Source organism: Diospyros lotus, chromosome 2, assembly GCF_014633365.1.
Source record: "Diospyros lotus cultivar Yz01 chromosome 2, ASM1463336v1, whole genome shotgun sequence".
NCBI classification, from domain to species: Eukaryota; Viridiplantae; Streptophyta; class Magnoliopsida; order Ericales; family Ebenaceae; genus Diospyros; species Diospyros lotus.
In genome coordinates this window covers 6,296,741-6,313,067 of record NC_068339.1, presented here as the reverse complement: position 1 = coordinate 6,313,067, position 16,327 = coordinate 6,296,741, and the positions used below count along the sequence as shown (strand labels likewise).

The 16,327-nt window shown below is 38.8% G+C and overlaps 1 protein-coding gene across 2 annotated transcripts; it reads left to right on the top strand.

Annotated features, from left to right (window-relative positions):
- Positions 1 to 2,183: 2,183 nt before the first annotated feature.
- Positions 2,184 to 8,446, top strand: LOC127794940 (MA3 DOMAIN-CONTAINING TRANSLATION REGULATORY FACTOR 1-like). 2 transcript variants are annotated; one of them, XM_052326271.1, is made up of 4 exons: positions 2,184 to 2,365; positions 2,643 to 2,877; positions 6,022 to 6,116; positions 6,362 to 8,446. In XM_052326271.1, the coding sequence occupies exons 2-4, from the start codon at positions 2,658 to 2,660 to the stop codon at positions 8,180 to 8,182; spliced, it is 2,136 nt and encodes a 711-aa protein (XP_052182231.1). In that variant the 5' UTR covers positions 2,184 to 2,365; positions 2,643 to 2,657; the 3' UTR covers positions 8,183 to 8,446. The 2 variants fall into 2 exon arrangements, with proteins under 2 accessions (XP_052182231.1, XP_052182230.1); XM_052326270.1 differs by having other exon boundaries at positions 2,184 to 2,520.
- The last annotated feature ends 7,881 nt before the right edge of the window (positions 8,447 to 16,327 follow it).

The window sequence follows — 16,327 nt, the reverse complement described above, 5'->3', positions numbered from 1 at the left end:
GGTGGGTCGGCAGCCATGGCTGACGCCCATGTCATTACAACAAATTTTGGATTAAGAGTCATTTAAAAATGCCTTAATAGATAGTTTATTGGGGCATTTTAACTATTAGGGCACTAATAATAATGTCGCTTGTAATTGTGCCCTCAAAACGTATTGAAGCACTTACAAATGCCTAAAAAATAATTATAAATTTAAGTTTGTTGCGACATTTAAAAATGCCTAAAAAATCATTATAAATTTATTTTTCATATCCCCCATAAGACCTTCTCTTAACTCTAACTTACTTCTCCCTCAGCTCGAACCCTAAACCTTTCCTTCTTCTTGCACACGCGTGACCACCTAATCTACACATCATCTTATTAATATATGTGCCTATGTTTATTTTATAGTATATCTAAGTTTCATTAGAATTATTCTATTGGGGCACTTAAGATTTGTCTATTAGGGCACTTCATCAGAGTGTCTTGTTAGAATTATTTTAATGGGACATTTCAAAAATTCTGCCTTATTAAATTTATCTATTAAGACGTTTATATTTGTCTATTAGGACATTTCATTGTCGTGGTTCATTAAAATTGTTTTATTGGGGCACTTCTTTAAATTGTGCCTTAAAGTTATATTTTATAGGGTACTTAATTGTTATGCCTCATTAAAGTTATAGTATTGGGGCACTTTTTTAAATTGTGCCTTAAAATAGTATTTTAGAGGACACTTTTTAAAAAATATCCTAAAAAGATGCCTCAACAAATCATTTTTGTTGTAGTGTGTGTATGTATGTATATGGTGCGAGAGAGAAAGAGAGAGGTGAGGCGATGGTTGAGGGTGGTTGGAGCAGATAGTGGATTGTGGGGCTAAACTGAGAATTTTAAAATTAGTGGAGAATTTTGCATGGTATGAGTTGTGAAGAGCAATTTCATGGGCTGCAGATAAAATTTCTCGATATTTTAATAGTTGCATTATGAAATTTAATTTCATAAAAAATATAATATGTCAAACAATATATATATATATAATTTAATTTTTTAAATAAAATATTTTGCACGCTAAAAAAGACAGGTAATAAAAACTTAAAACCCTTCTCCCCCGTCACAGCAACTCTCAGAGAATATCATATTGCTGCGATGACCAACTCCTCAAACCTTGCCTTCTACTGGTGGTTCTTCGAGTAATTAATTACATAGGGAGCTGTTGATTTGAGAGTGGCCATCTTTGCGAAGGGTGAAGAAGCTAGTGAGTAGTCACTAGTTCTAGTGGCGTGGCATGCCCTGAAGTTTTCTTCACAAATATAAAAATAAAAATTGAAAAGTTTTTGAAAATGAAAATAGGAAATCAAAATTATCAAATAGAGAAAGAACTAAAAATGAAAGTGCAATCACATTTTTGCCCTCAATTATTTCTTTGCCTTTATAAAATAAAAACAAAATTAAAATTTTAAAAATTACCCTTATTTAATTTTTTATTTAAAAATAATAAATTTCTTCTACTATATAAAATATTGGGACCCACAATATCTTTAGAAAATAAAAAAAATATTATTTTTTTACACATTATGTATATATATGTATGTGTATATATATATAATATATATACATAAATATATGTTTGTATGAATATCTATTTTAATATATATAATATTTTATAATAAATAATATAAATATATTATAATATATTTTTATATTTAATATATAATATATAATATGTTTGTATGGAATTATAAAAGGATAAGGGATGTTTTAGTCTTTTTATATATTAAAAAAATATTTTCAAATTTATGGGAAACTTGGATTCCCAACCCCCTAAAAATCTTTTTGTAGGAAAGTTGATTAAAAATTATTCTTGGGAATTCTATTTCTCAGAATTCTTTTTATAAAAAAGTTGTACCAAATATAGGAATATAGATTCCCAACTTAACATTTTCAAAAATTTTAAAATTTTACCTATACCAAACACCCCTAAGAGTTACAAAAAAAAAAAAACCTCCGCGGGAGTAGCGACTAGCGAGATTCACTAGAATAATAAAAGATATATTTTATATAAATTTAAACCAAAAAATAAAAGCAAATGATTGAAAATTTTGTAAAACCGCCCTAAAAGCCGGGGTTTTTAATGTAATTAACCTCCCCTGTAATAACCCTTATTTGATCCATTCTTATCTATTCTGTCTCTCTCTCGGTCTCTCTTTTTTTCTCGCAGTTTCTCTCAACCGATCGAGATCTCTCTCTCTCTCTCTCTCTCTCTCTCTCTCTCTATATATATATATATATTATAATTAGCACTCACTATACTCCCTCCAAGTTCCAGAGAGAGACAGAGAACTCTCTCTGTCTATCGGGTTCCCGTCGATCTAGGGTTTTATAGATACTCGGTTCCTCTCTTGCTCTTCTCATTGTTTTCAGTGATTGAAAATCCAATTAGATTCGATTTCGGCTATTCTCTTTCTCGCTTTCTCTCTCCTGTCTTGGCTCGAGATCCGAGCCAAGCACAGAAGGAACTCCAGTCCGCGGAGAGGGAATCGCTACGGTCATTTCTACTGCGCATTCTCTGCTTGATTGGACTTTCCTGTTTTGTGTTCGCAGCGTCGATTCCGACGAGTCGGCGTGTTTTTGCGATTCTGTTTTCCTGAATTTGATTGTGCTGTTTAGGATTTGTGAGTCGGAATGGCGTCGAGCGAGGGGTTTTTGACGGAGGAGCAGCGAGAAATGCTGAAAGTAGCCACACAGAATACGGAGGTTCTGTCGTCCTCACCGAGATCCCCTACGTCTCTACTCTCCGAGCATCAGATAAAAGCTCCGGCCGGCGCGAGAGCGGCGACGGCTGGGATTGCTGTCAGGCATGTGCGACGCTCTCACTCGGGGAAGTTAGTGCGAGTGAAGAAGGGTGAGCTATTTTGTATGTTTCTTGTATCTGGTTAATTTTTGCATGCTCGTCGACGATTGATTCTATTTTTGTTTTGAGAATATGGCACTGTGGGCTCTGGCTTATGCTTATCATATAGAAAAGTGTATTATTCTTTTCCATTTGCCTTTAACTCTTATCAGTTTCAATTAATTTGAGTGCTGACGTGCTGTGCGTCGTATTATTCTTGACCTATTATCTGGTGGGGATTTTAGTATTACGCTAAGATCAGTCAATAAATAATGGATAATTTGTTGGATTAGTTTCTTTGCGATAAAGCTCTCTTGAGGTGATGCAGAATTTGTAACTTGTATTTTAGGTTGGCAAATCAAATTATCTAATCCATTTGGAGGTTCAAGTTATTAAGATTCGTATTTCATACTCTTATTTTTAGCTCTGACAATGTCAAGGTACATGTTATGACATGATGATGGCCTTGTCATATTAATGTTGAATTCAAAAAGCTTTGTACTGGCCATGTTAATATTGTTGAGGGCAGACTTTGGGGCGACATATACTACCTTTATGTTTCCATTACTATGTCACTCTCACCGGCCACTACTACCATTTAAGAATGGTTTTTTTTTTTTTTTTTTTGGTCACCTTGAAATTGAATAACCTTAAATTTGTAGTTTGCATTACTGGTTTGGGTAGTCTGCAGCTATAATTTGATGTTTGGATTTCATGGGGATGCTAGTAAAGCCTTCTCATAGATCTTTTATCCTTTTTTCCTTTTTTATCTTCCATTCTTGTACTCCTTTGGTACAAAGATGGACAACTAAAAAGTGCACACATTTCATTTGAGGTGTTGTACCTGTCTCCGACGAGGATACTCATTGGTCAATTAGGATACATGTGTTACATGCCAAGTGGCATACCCTGATTTTGCTATTATTGGTTTTATTTTTGGACTTGCTTGACATGTGATAGACAAGCTTGTTTGGGGGTGAACCATGCAGCGGATGTTCTTAAAGACAGAACTGGATTTCTAATAGAGTTTTTAGAATATTTGTTAACAGTAAAACCTATGAATATGGTAGGGTTTTAGATAAAGCATAAAGAACACAATTGAGTCTAATCACAACCTTGAAAAGAATAACATTTTTATGTTGAATTATTTTTATTTTTCTTATCAATATGTTGGAGTACTAATTCCCCGCCTCTCGCGCCCCCCCCCCCCCCAAAAAAAAAAAAAAAAAAATCCAGTTTTACATATTATCATTACTATAAAATGAATGGTAACTTTCTGTTGGATTAATGACTCTTTTAATATATGTATTTATCCTTTTGCCCCTTTGGTTTTATATTTGTATTCTTCTTTTTCTCAAATCTCCATATTCGTCTATTTTCAGATTCTTACTTATTCATACCCCACATTATATTGGCATTTCTTAGATGGATGATTTTGTTGCCTCTTTGATTAATTAGTGGTGTGTGCACTTGTTGCCTGAGAATACTATTTAAAAATATCTATCCAATGAGACATTAAATTATTTACCTTAGAAAATGATTTTCTTTTCTTTTTTTTTGTTCATTGATACTTCATCAAAACATACCTATAGATTTTGAAGGTAGTCAATGAGAACAAGGAATTGCATACGAAACAGCACACATGAAGTAAATTAGTAAGATTTAGCAGTGGTTATTGTAGATGAGTGAAGAAATGGGGCTGTTTTTGTGCTTTTCCTATTTTACCTGCTTGGTAAAACTAAAAAGGAGAATTAGTGGAGTAGATATCGTTGTTCAGATAAAAACCTGTCAGGCCATCAAAATCAGGTAACATGAAATTAGATTTTTCTTTATGCTGCTCCTGGAGCTCAAGCTGAAGAATAGTCATCATTGTTGAACCTGGTTCATATGAACACTTACAAGAACATTAGAATAATATATTCCCTATAGGGTATGACATTATATCATAGGGATGTCTGTCTTTGCCATGACTAGTGCCTACCATTATAGTAAATGTTGTAGTGTTCATCTTTTTGCATATCTGCCTGTGTTTGCCTGCAGGATATTGCCCCCTTTGCTTGAATTTCAGTGGATTATGAAGAACAAGAGGAATAAGAATGAAGATGTGGTTGTCTTAAACCAGATGTATCATTTAAGGGTCTTAACCCCATGAGCCAGATCAATCAACTGGCCGGTGCATTTGTCTTAAACGTTTAAGAGTGGACCTCATCTGTTTCTTCTCTGTTTATCTTTTTTCATATCTGCCTGTGTTTGCCTGCAGGATATTGCCCCTTTTGCTTGAATTTCAGTGGATTATGAAAACAAGAGGAATGAGAATGGAGATGTGGTTGTCTTAAATCCGATGTATCATTTAAGGGTCTTAACCCCATGAGCCAGATCAACCAACTGGCTGGTGCATTTGTCTTAAACATTTAAGAGTGGACCTCGTCTGTTTCTTCTCTGTTTCTCTTCCTCTAATTCTGGATTTAGTGATGAATTTCACTGGGAAGATAAGCAAGAATGCATAAAAAAGAAAGGAAGAGAGAGTACAGAGTTACGAAAGGGAGAAGAAGGATTGATAAGTTCGCCGCTAAGGTGATAATACAAAATTAAAAGCAACCACACCAAAGATAAGAACTTAGGAAATTCACCACATGTGACAGAACTTCAAGTGATAAGAATTATCAAGAAAAAGGAATTGAATCCAATTTCGTAGAATTTATTAATAATTCATTCAATAATCAGTGTGTTACATCATTATTCTCTTTTATAGAGAGAAATTCAAGAGATAACACACTTTACTAAGGAATACATAGGAAATAAGCAAATAGGGATAAATGTAGACTTGCTTAACAAGTAAAATAAATGACTGCCAATTTCCTGAGCACAATTAATTCAGCAAATAAGTGGTTTATTGGGATTTCACTTAATTAAGATTTGGTTGACTGAATTAATGTTGTGGAATAATGCCTGGGTTTGGCTGGTCCCACTTTGTTTTTGAACGTGTAAGTGGGCCTGAGTACTCTTGGGCTTGTGATGCATCATTTAGTCTTTTTGAGAGGTGAAAAGTGTGGACTTGCTGCTTGTCTGTTCATTGATTTAACTTCTGAGTTTTAGTGAATTTTCATGTGTCTGCCCGTATTAACATCAATTAGCTGCCTGCTGAACATTCATCAGATGGTGCTGGGGGGAAGGGCACCTGGGGCAAGTTACTGGACACTGATGGTGTATCTCATATTGATCGAAATGATCCGAACTATGATAGTGGCGAGGTAATTGCTGCTTTCAGTTCAAGTGATGTTGTTTTCCCGAATTTAGTAGATAGGTTGTTAACGATTTCAGCTTAAGAAGGATAGAAAGTTCTAAGAATAAGGTGCTGTTGCTATCTGCCCCCCTTTCTTTGCTCTTGTGATTTTGGTAGTCAATCCTGTAGTTCTAATTGTTTCTGTTAAAATTTACTTTTGAATGTTTCTTAGAGATATCTTTATTGCTGGCTTCTTGTTCCTGACTTCCACAGGAGCCATATCAGCTTGTTGGGTCATCTGTCTGTGACCCCCTGGATGAATACAAGAAAGCTGTGGTTTCCATTGTAGAGGAATATTTCAGCACTGGTGATGTGGAAGTGGCAGCATCTGATCTCAGAGAACTTGGCTCTAGTGAGTTTCTTCCTTATTTTGTAAAAAGGATTGTTTCCATGGCCATGGACAGACATGACAAAGAGAAGGAAATGGCTTCGGTTCTCCTCTCTGCTCTCTATGCTGATGTTATCACTTCAGCACAGATCAGTCATGGGTTTTTCATGCTCCTAGAAGCTGCTGACGACCTTGCTGTGGATATACTCGATGCAGTTGATGTGCTTGCTCTGTTTATAGCTCGTGGTGTGGTTGATGACATCCTACCTCCTGCTTTCCTCACCAGGGCAAAGAAAGCACTCTCTGAATCCACCAAGGGATTTCAAGTCATCCAAACTGCTGAGAAGAGCTATCTTTCAGCTCCACACCATGCTGAACTTGTTGAGCGACGATGGGGTGGTAGCACCCACATAACTGTTGAGGAAGTGAAAAAAAAGATAACAGATCTTTTGAGGGAATATTCAGAGAGTGGAGATACTGCTGAGGCCTGCAGATGCATACGGGAGTTAGGTGTTTCATTCTTTCATCATGAGGTTGTCAAGAGGGCCCTGATTCTTGCCATGGAGATCCAAACAGCAGAATCGCTCATACTGAAGTTGTTGAAGGAAGCATCTGAAGAAGGACTAATAAGTTCCAGCCAAATGGTAAAAGGGTTCGCTCGTTTAGCTGAGAGCCTTGATGACCTTGCTCTTGACATTCCGGCTGCAAAATCCTTGTTTCAAGCTTTGGTTCCTCGGGCAATCTCTGAAGGTTGGCTTGATGAGTCATTTTTTAAATCCTCAGGTGAAGATGGAGAGCTAGAAGACAAGGATGATGAAAAGGTGAGAAGATACAAGGAAGAAGTGGTGACAATAATTCACGAGTATTTCCTCTCAGATGACATTCCTGAGCTGATCCGCAGTCTTGTAGATCTTGGGGCACCTGAGCTGAACCCAATTTTCTTGAAGAAGCTCATCACCCTTGCAATGGACAGGAAGAACCGAGAGAAAGAGATGGCTTCTGTTCTGCTCTCTGCCCTTCATATTGAGATATTCTCAACTGAAGATATAGTTAATGGTTTTGTATTGCTTCTTGAATCTGCAGAAGATACGGCACTTGACATTCTGGACGCTTCAAATGAACTTGCTTTCTTCTTGGCCAGGGCTGTGATTGATGATGTCTTGGCACCACTAAATTTAGAAGAGATAGCTAGCAAGTTGCCACCAAATTGCAGAGGCAGTGAGACTGTGCATATGGCCCGGTCTCTCATACTTGCGCGGCATGCCGGTGAGAGGATCCTGAGGTGCTGGGGTGGTGGGACTGGGTGGGCAGTAGAGGATGCCAAGGACAAGATACTAAAGCTCCTAGAGGAATATGAGAGTGGGTGCGTCGTGAGTGAAGCTTGCCAGTGTATTCGTGATCTCGGAATGCCTTTCTTCAGCCACGAAGTTGTGAAGAAGGCCCTGGTCATGGCCATGGAGAAGAAGAATGACAGGATGCTGGACCTGCTGCAGGAATGCTTCGGCGAAGGGCTAATCACTATTAATCAAATGACAAAAGGCTTCGCGAGAATCAAGGACGGGCTTGACGATCTGGCCCTTGACATTCCCAATGCCGAGGAGAAGTATAACTTCTATGTAGAACACGCAAAGAAGAATGGGTGGCTTCTACCCGCATATGATTCTGCTGCAACAGATGTTTTGGAGATTCCAGCTGCAGCTTCTTGAGAATAAACATGGTATACTGCTCCCTTTGCCTTGCCCCGACTACAGACCTGATGTATGTTAGAAGTATTACTGCCCCATTATCCCCGTTGTACTACTGTTTTTAGCCAGTGGCTTCTCCATACCATCCATAAAAGAGAGAGGTGGATAGATGTGGCATGTTTGGACCTTCCTTTTCTTTCTATCTCCCTTGCTCTCCTTTCCTTTTTCTGCTTGTTACTTGTTCAATAGGGATCTATGAATGTATAAAGTTGGTTTTTCTTTCCATTTGACCTGGGTTTGTGGCCGGCCTTATGCTCATTCAGTTCAGCGCTGGATTAAAATGGCATCTATATGGATTATGGACCAGCCTTCATGGGATTATTATCATTCGCGTACTCTAAACATTCCATCGTCTAATCTAAGGGTTGAATCAGCCTCTGGATTTTTGAAATCATAAATAATTATTCCGGGAGAGAAGTAATGCTAGATGTGCAAAAATTCTTGAGCACAAGATAAGGCTACAGCTGGATAATGTAAAGTCATTTCTTAACTCAAATATTGGAGACAATAATCTTCCCGCGCAAAAGCTCCTTTACCAATATCATCTTTACAAGGGGCCCTTGAGATGTGCCATGAAGGTTGATTTTGCAAATGCCTACGATTTTGTGGATTGGGACTTCTCAATGACGGTGCTCCATTTTATGAACTTCTCTCCCCAATTTTGTGCATGGATTCGAGCTTGTGTCACTAACCCCAAGTTCTCAATTAAAATTAGTAGTGAACTCAACGGTTTTTTCTCGAAGGTCTTCGTCAAGGAGTTTTGCTATTATCATATCTTTTCATTTTGATTATGCAAGTATTGCAAGGTAACGTTAGATATCACACTCAGGTTGACGAGATCCAATACTGTTGACGTTACAAGCAATCCATAATTGTCATGCTTATGTTTACTGATGATTTGTTCCTTTTTCCTCAAGGGGATAAAGCTTCAATGGAAACACTAATGTAAGGATCTCAAAATTCTTCTTAATTCATTTTATACAACGAAAGCATGAAAGCATATTCCCATTTCTTTTACATGATATTCGGGCCCATCCGCCCAATAAGATACAAAAAGCATTACAATCAACAAAATATAATAGTGTCCTCCTTGGACACGAAACAACAAGGCCACCCAAACATCTTTTGGTCAGGGAATCTCTGTACACACCATCTACTCAGAATGGATCAGACTCAGTTGGACCCACCCTCAACGATCACTTTGCTCTTACCTGTAATGATATAAAGTGAGAGTGAGTCACAAAACTCAGCAAGCTAAATGAAACAAAAGAAAATCTGGTTGAATATAGCATTTCCCAAACACCACACACGCGCCATGCCATGCCATGAATCACAACTCGACCCACCGATTATAAACACATCACTGCACACATACAATGAATCGAGGGGCCCATATAAGATACACACTGGCACCTAAGGTTCTACATACAAACTTGACTGCAGCCATGAACTGGCTGGTATATATCATGAACCAAAGTTCTCATATCATCATCTAGAGCCAACGCTCCCATAACATCATCATCATCAAGAGCCAAGGCTCCCATATCATCATCGTCATCACATCCACATTAGCCGAAGCTCGAGTGTACCCAGCGACTAAATCCACCGTGCGCATATGTAATCATACAATGCAACTCATATAAAATGCATGGCGGTATAAGCATAAACGTGATATAAAGCCCCCTTAAAATCAGACATCAGGACATGCTTCGCCCATATAGGAAATCACACCCAATGTGATATTAGTGCTTTTAATCTTGCTATTATGCCCATGCCTAAGCACACATAACAAATGATCCACCCAAAATGCAATCCCGAAGCCTAATGCTAGATAACCGTTTTTTGCGGAACCGGTCGACAGTTTGTCACTGTGGGAAAATCAGGCGACAACTTTCCTGAGCCAGTCAACAGTTCCCTGCCATAAGACACCCAAACGGTCGATAGTTTAGCCCAACTGGTCGACAACCGCTATAACTCACACATTTAAACTCATACACAACATCTCTATCCCCTCTAAGAACCTATCCCACATAGTTCGGCATCATTCCACAAGAATTATAGGGTGATACAAGACCTTATTTGAGACCCGAAAGGAACTTAATACAAACCAACATGAGATGAGAAAGGTTTACACACTCTCCTCGTAGATAACAAATATGCATCTCTTTCCTCAAAACAAGGATTTCCTTCCATCAAATCTCAAGGAAAATAACACCAAGGGCTAAAGTATGAAGGAAATACAAGATTCACATCCATCCCCACAAAGAGGCTTGTCTCATATGAGGAAAAACTTCTCATAGAGACAAATCCAATACAAAATCTTGTTTCTTTAATGAGAAAAATGATGAAAGAACTTACTTATTGTGAAAGGAACAAGAGGAACTTGCAAATTAGAAGGAGAAGAACTTGTCTTATTATGCTTCGCTCTTGATCTAAGCTTGAGAAAAGCTCTTACAAGAATCCAATCTTCTCCAACCTAGAAGAAACCACCTAAGGGAAGGAAGAAGATGATGGAAGATCAACCACCACTCTCCAAAATCCTTTCTTGAAGCACCAATTACCAAAGGAGAAAGAGAGAAGAAGAAAAGGAAATGATGAGAAGAACTCACCGCCTCTGCCTCTCCAAGCTTCCACTGACCTTATCTCTCTCATCCTCCTTGAATTTATATACCAAATGGCCTAAAAAATCGTGTCTAGTCAAAATCAATCGATAGTTGTGAAGGCATTTATAGACTATTAGAGACCAGCTTTCACAATCAATCGACAGACCTGTTCTCATATGTCGACAGATTTTTCTTTTTCCTTGAAATCGATCCATAGATTCCACCATCTGTCGACAGATCCCCAACAACGATGATAGTTTGCTCCATTTGTCGATTGCTAACAATCTCTTCCCCTCACAGCGTTGCCTTCTACCTCATTGTATTGGCCCACGATCCCACATATGACATCTCTACATGTACACTCTTCCACCTTAACCTCGGCTACCCTAAATTTAACGTAGATTATCCAACATCACATACCTACATAAGGGAACGTTGATTATCCAACATCACATGCCTACACAATTCTTTTGCTTGGCTTCTCTATACTTCATTTCACCTTTAACTTTGAACTTCCATTACCATATTTAGCTACTTCAATCATCGAATGCCACATGCGACCTTTCTCATAGCCCTCAAACCACTAGCAAACCACAACTAACTTAATATAGAATTAATCGACTTATTCCCTTCCATTTACTCTTTCCCCAAAATACCAGGCCATTACAGCTAAAATCTTATTTGGACAAGTTTGCAATCTTCTCAAGCCTTGAAGCTAATCCGACAAAAAGTGATTGCTTTATTTCCTTTTCCAATGAAACTTTAAGGGAATAACTGGTTTTGGCATCTAGTTTTCAAAAGGGTACACTTCCCATTTGTTTTCTAAGCATTCCTTAGATTATTACTAAGCCTTTTTATGGAGATTGCAAGCCAATTCTGGATCAAGCTCAGAGACAGGTAGGCACATGAAGGAGTAGGCTTCTATCCTTTGGGAAGCGCCTTTAGCTTATCAGGTAATAAACTAAAAGGCGGTCGTCGCGATTAAGCCCTGGTCGGCACCCCTAGGCACAGAGCCCAATCGGTGCCTAACTATCTGGGTCGAGCGCGGCCTAGGCCTCCTACCTGCCTAAGTCGTGCGCAACTTGGGCCAATTATGTTTCAGCTTCCCTTTCTCTCTCGTCGTTACTTTCTATCTCTCGCCACTTTCCCCTTCTCTCTTGCTTTCCTGTTCACTCTCTGGTCGGACTTATCGCCGCCGATCTTGTCATTTATGTCTTTCTCGCAACTAATCGAGTCATTTTCTCCCGCTGGTTCTTGCTTTTCTTCTTTCTGTAAGTATGGTCATCTTCCTCCTTCCTCCTTGCTGTAAGCAGCAACGAGCAAGGATACTTGTTGCGTAGCAAGCCAACTTCTTCCTTGGCAAGTAGCAAGTTACAATACTCAGAAAAAAGAAGAAAAAAAAATTATTGTTTAATACTCAGCAAGTAGCAAGTAAACAAATTTGTACATTTTTAATTTACATTAAAATGTTAAAATTAAAAAAAAAAAACATTTTTCATAGGCACTAGGCCCCTATCCGGCGCTTGACTAGTGCCTAGTGTGTTTTAGAACACTGTTGTCAAGTATGTTCTCATTACTATTCATATTTATTAGGCTTTTTTGTTTATCTTATGTAAGTAGGTAATCAAAGAGTTGGAGCAAGTTATTCGAGCTTTTCTATGGAGTGGCTCAGACCTGAATAGCTATAAAGCAAAGGTGGCTTGGAAGGAGATTTAATGTACCAAGGAGCAAGAATGTAACGCCCCGTTTTCCCACAACGCGCATTACCTAGAGATTTTGGGATTTTTTTTTTTTTTCAACATCAAACACACAACATAAGTCTCTCGATACATATACCTTCATCATAATCATTTCCTTTAATCCCAATCGTACATTCTTAGCATATCAAAATTTAATAATAAATAAACTAAGACAGGTATTAACAATCACATCAGCGGAAACAAGATCGAAACCTCAATGATATATAACCGACAATTCCTTTATAATAACCAAATCGATGTTTCACATGAAAATATCAAAATATTACATAACATCTGAACATCGTAATCATAGACAAAACCTACGAAAACTAAACATAGCAGCTACATCTCGATGACATTCTTTCCCTTGGCGCCACTGTTTTCACCTGGAACGTTTAAATATTCCAGAGACATAGTCCAAATTAGATGCTGAATCATCTAAGTGAGAATTCAAAAACATTTTCATGCAGATATGAAAAATTTTATATAAAACCGATAAATCCTGACATGTCCCAACCTAAGAGAATCCCACATAGCACTTAACCCTAACCGGGGAAAATGCAATCTCTCTAAAGGCGACACGACCACACCAACCCATTGGCAAACCAGTCATGCTTAAGAGGGACAACCTCGACATATGAACCCGGGAATCACCCCATTGTCATTGTTAGGCTTTACGCTCCTACTCAAAAGCATTCCAAAACCCAACGCAACCCTAGCCCCAAGAGTGTCACATCAGCACTATCCCCGGAATCAACGACACCTCGGCCTTAATGCTATTGCTCAAAGGAACCTGGGGTGGTGTCCACTCTCAGCCCCGCCATTTGAGCCAACAACCGGGGTGGTGTCCACTCGCAGCCCCGCCACTTGAGTACCGTAGGGTGAAGTCCGTCTCAGCCTCGTCCCAAGTGGGTCACATAACATTAACCCTTGGCACGCATTCCAAATGCTGACACTCGAGAACTACGTCACAGGTTAACAACCCACGTCCCACATGGACAACGCAACATGCCAATGCCGAAAAATCATAACATGCATAACTTAAAATCAACAGTTCGATGTATGCAATCGTACGAAATTCAATGCATGTGTAAGTAACCATTTGGACAGACCATCACAATAAACTAAGCCATAGGGATGAACACTCACAATAATCCATTCACATGCTACTATAAGTCTTTTCGAGTAGAACCACTCACTTTTAGACGAAATTTCAAATTGACAAGCGTGGTTTGCCTCGACTTACGTGTCTGCCTCGATTTGCATGCCCTCTTCTCACTTTGCACGAGTCACTTCACCTCAAGCCACAAGGTACCCTAATCACCCAATAATATAATTTTCTCCTTAATTTTCTCACATTTTCTCATTTTCTCCTATTTTTCTTCTCTAATAATTCAAAATAAATATCTACACAACTATTTTCTCAAATATTTTTACATAATAATTCGTAAAATAATTTTATAAGAATTTTGAAAAAAATATCAGAAATTACCTATGTGGCACGCGCCTCCACTCGTGGGTGAGTGGGCTGGAAGCAAAGGCTGGCGCGTGGCAGTCACGCGCCATCATCTTCAACCTCGAGCTGGTCGTCGGCGGTTACTCCGATGGCAACAAAACTGGTACCGTCTGAAAGCCCTTGAAAAATCGATCCTAGCCCCACCGGTTTCAGGCCGAAAGGACACCGGCAAGGCCTCCAAATGGCCGGTTACAGGTCGGCGGTGGCGGTCCGCCTCTAACCCTCGGTCGAACTCGAACAACCCTCAAAAGCTCACCAAAATGCTTCAAAACACTCCCAAAACGATCCTTGATGCCTAGAGACCAAAGTCCTCTATCAAAGCTCCCAAAATCATCCAAAATCGAGGTCGATTTGTGCTTCAAATTCGGCCGAAAGCCCTCGGTATTTATAGGCAAAAACGACCCCCCACGTGGCCGATCTCCGGCCAAAACTTCTTCCCCACGCCTCCTAGACCACCCTAGGCCACTCTCTGACGACCCTAGGCTGCCAAATGATCAAATTTTCCTGCCAAATCCACGGCCAAATCGGCCATGCATGTGCAACTTTTTGAAAATTACAGTTTAGCCCCTTGGAATTTCTCTTTTGCATTTTGGCCCTTATCCTCAAGCCCCTGATCTTTCTAGCACCATCACTAAGACCCTCAAGATTAGTACTTCTCATTTTTCCCTTGAAACTTTCGAAAAATTACCATTTTGACCTCCCTCGGGCATTTTTAGAAAATTACACTTAGGCCCGATTGATTGATTTGACCTCAAATCCATTTGATCCAACCTGAAATCACTTAAGGGTTGTTCTATACATCAAATACTAGTCCTTGACACTCTCTGTTGACTTTTTGGACATCGTTTATAAAAATTCGATAATACGACCTAACTAGCAGCTGTATTTTTTGTTGTACCGAAAACTGTTCTCGATCTCATTTCTTCCATCACCAAAAATTATAATTTATTCTACTCGATGATACTATACCATTTTTCTTAATTATCTAGGGTCTGAGGTAAATTCGGTCGTCCAAAGCTGTGTTAGTGTGTCCTATAGTCTTATTTTTCCCACAATTCCATTTATGCCCTTTATCAAATATCATCTTTATCCTCAAATTATTCCCATGTATTACAAAGAAGGTTGGGTATAAAGTCTCTTTTTGTGTAGAATCAAGCTTTGGTTGCTAAACTCATTTGACATCTGTTATAAAACACCCAAGAGTCTTTATGGATTCAATGAGTTCACTCTTATCGCGTGTAGGGTCGATGTTTCTGGATTCTCCATATGCCATACTCTTGCCCTTGACATTGGAGAAAGCTTATCCTGATCTGTGATATAGCCCATAGGCATTTTCGATGGCACATTGGTAATGAGGAAAAGGTCTTCCTTTGGTATGATCTATAGCATCCTCTAGGAATCTTGATTGAGCTTTATTCCCAGACAATTACCCAGGCAAATGGAGTTATCTATAAAAGCTAAAGTCTTGATAATCATTGAGGATAGGGATTGGTGTTAGCCCTAGGGAAATGTGAATTTTCCAACAGAGTTATGTGAGTGAATCTTGATAATCATTGTGAATTTTCCAACAGAGTCTTGATCCCCCTATGTTGGTGGATCAAGAAAACTTATTGCAGTGGATGCGAGGAAATGATGGGGTTTTCTCAGTTGGCTTAGCACTTCAAGCCTTATCATCTCATCTAGATAGGGTTCCTTGGCATTCTTTGGTGTGGCATAACTCAAGGATCCCAATGCATGCCTTCATCATTTGGCTGGCCATCAAAGAAAGATTGTCTGGAATCAAAGAGTGTTGTGGGCTTCTAGCCAATGGAAAGGCAAGGGTTCAAGGGTTAGCTTATTTCTTATGGTGTGAGCATAATAATACATGTTTTCGTGGTCAAGAACGTGCACAGTTTTAGTTGACGCATTTGATCCAGAATGCAGTTTGAAACCATTTCCCTATTATCTAGTTTTCGCAATCTTTTAAGGGGTTGGCATTTTTTTCATATTTGGCATCTCCCTATGAAATGCATTTGGTAGAGTCCTTTAGGTGCTAGGTTGTGGGTCTCTCTATTGTGGAGGTCTAGTTTCTGTACCTTGTATGTGTTAACTTTTATCTGTTTGTTTGTGTTATGTTTGGGATATGTCCCAGTATTACTTAGGTACAGTTTTAAAAAAAACTTTTATAACCAACTAACGACTCTTATCAATCAATTTCCTAACAATGTTTTCGCATCAATAGTACTAAATATTGATAGATCTAAGTACC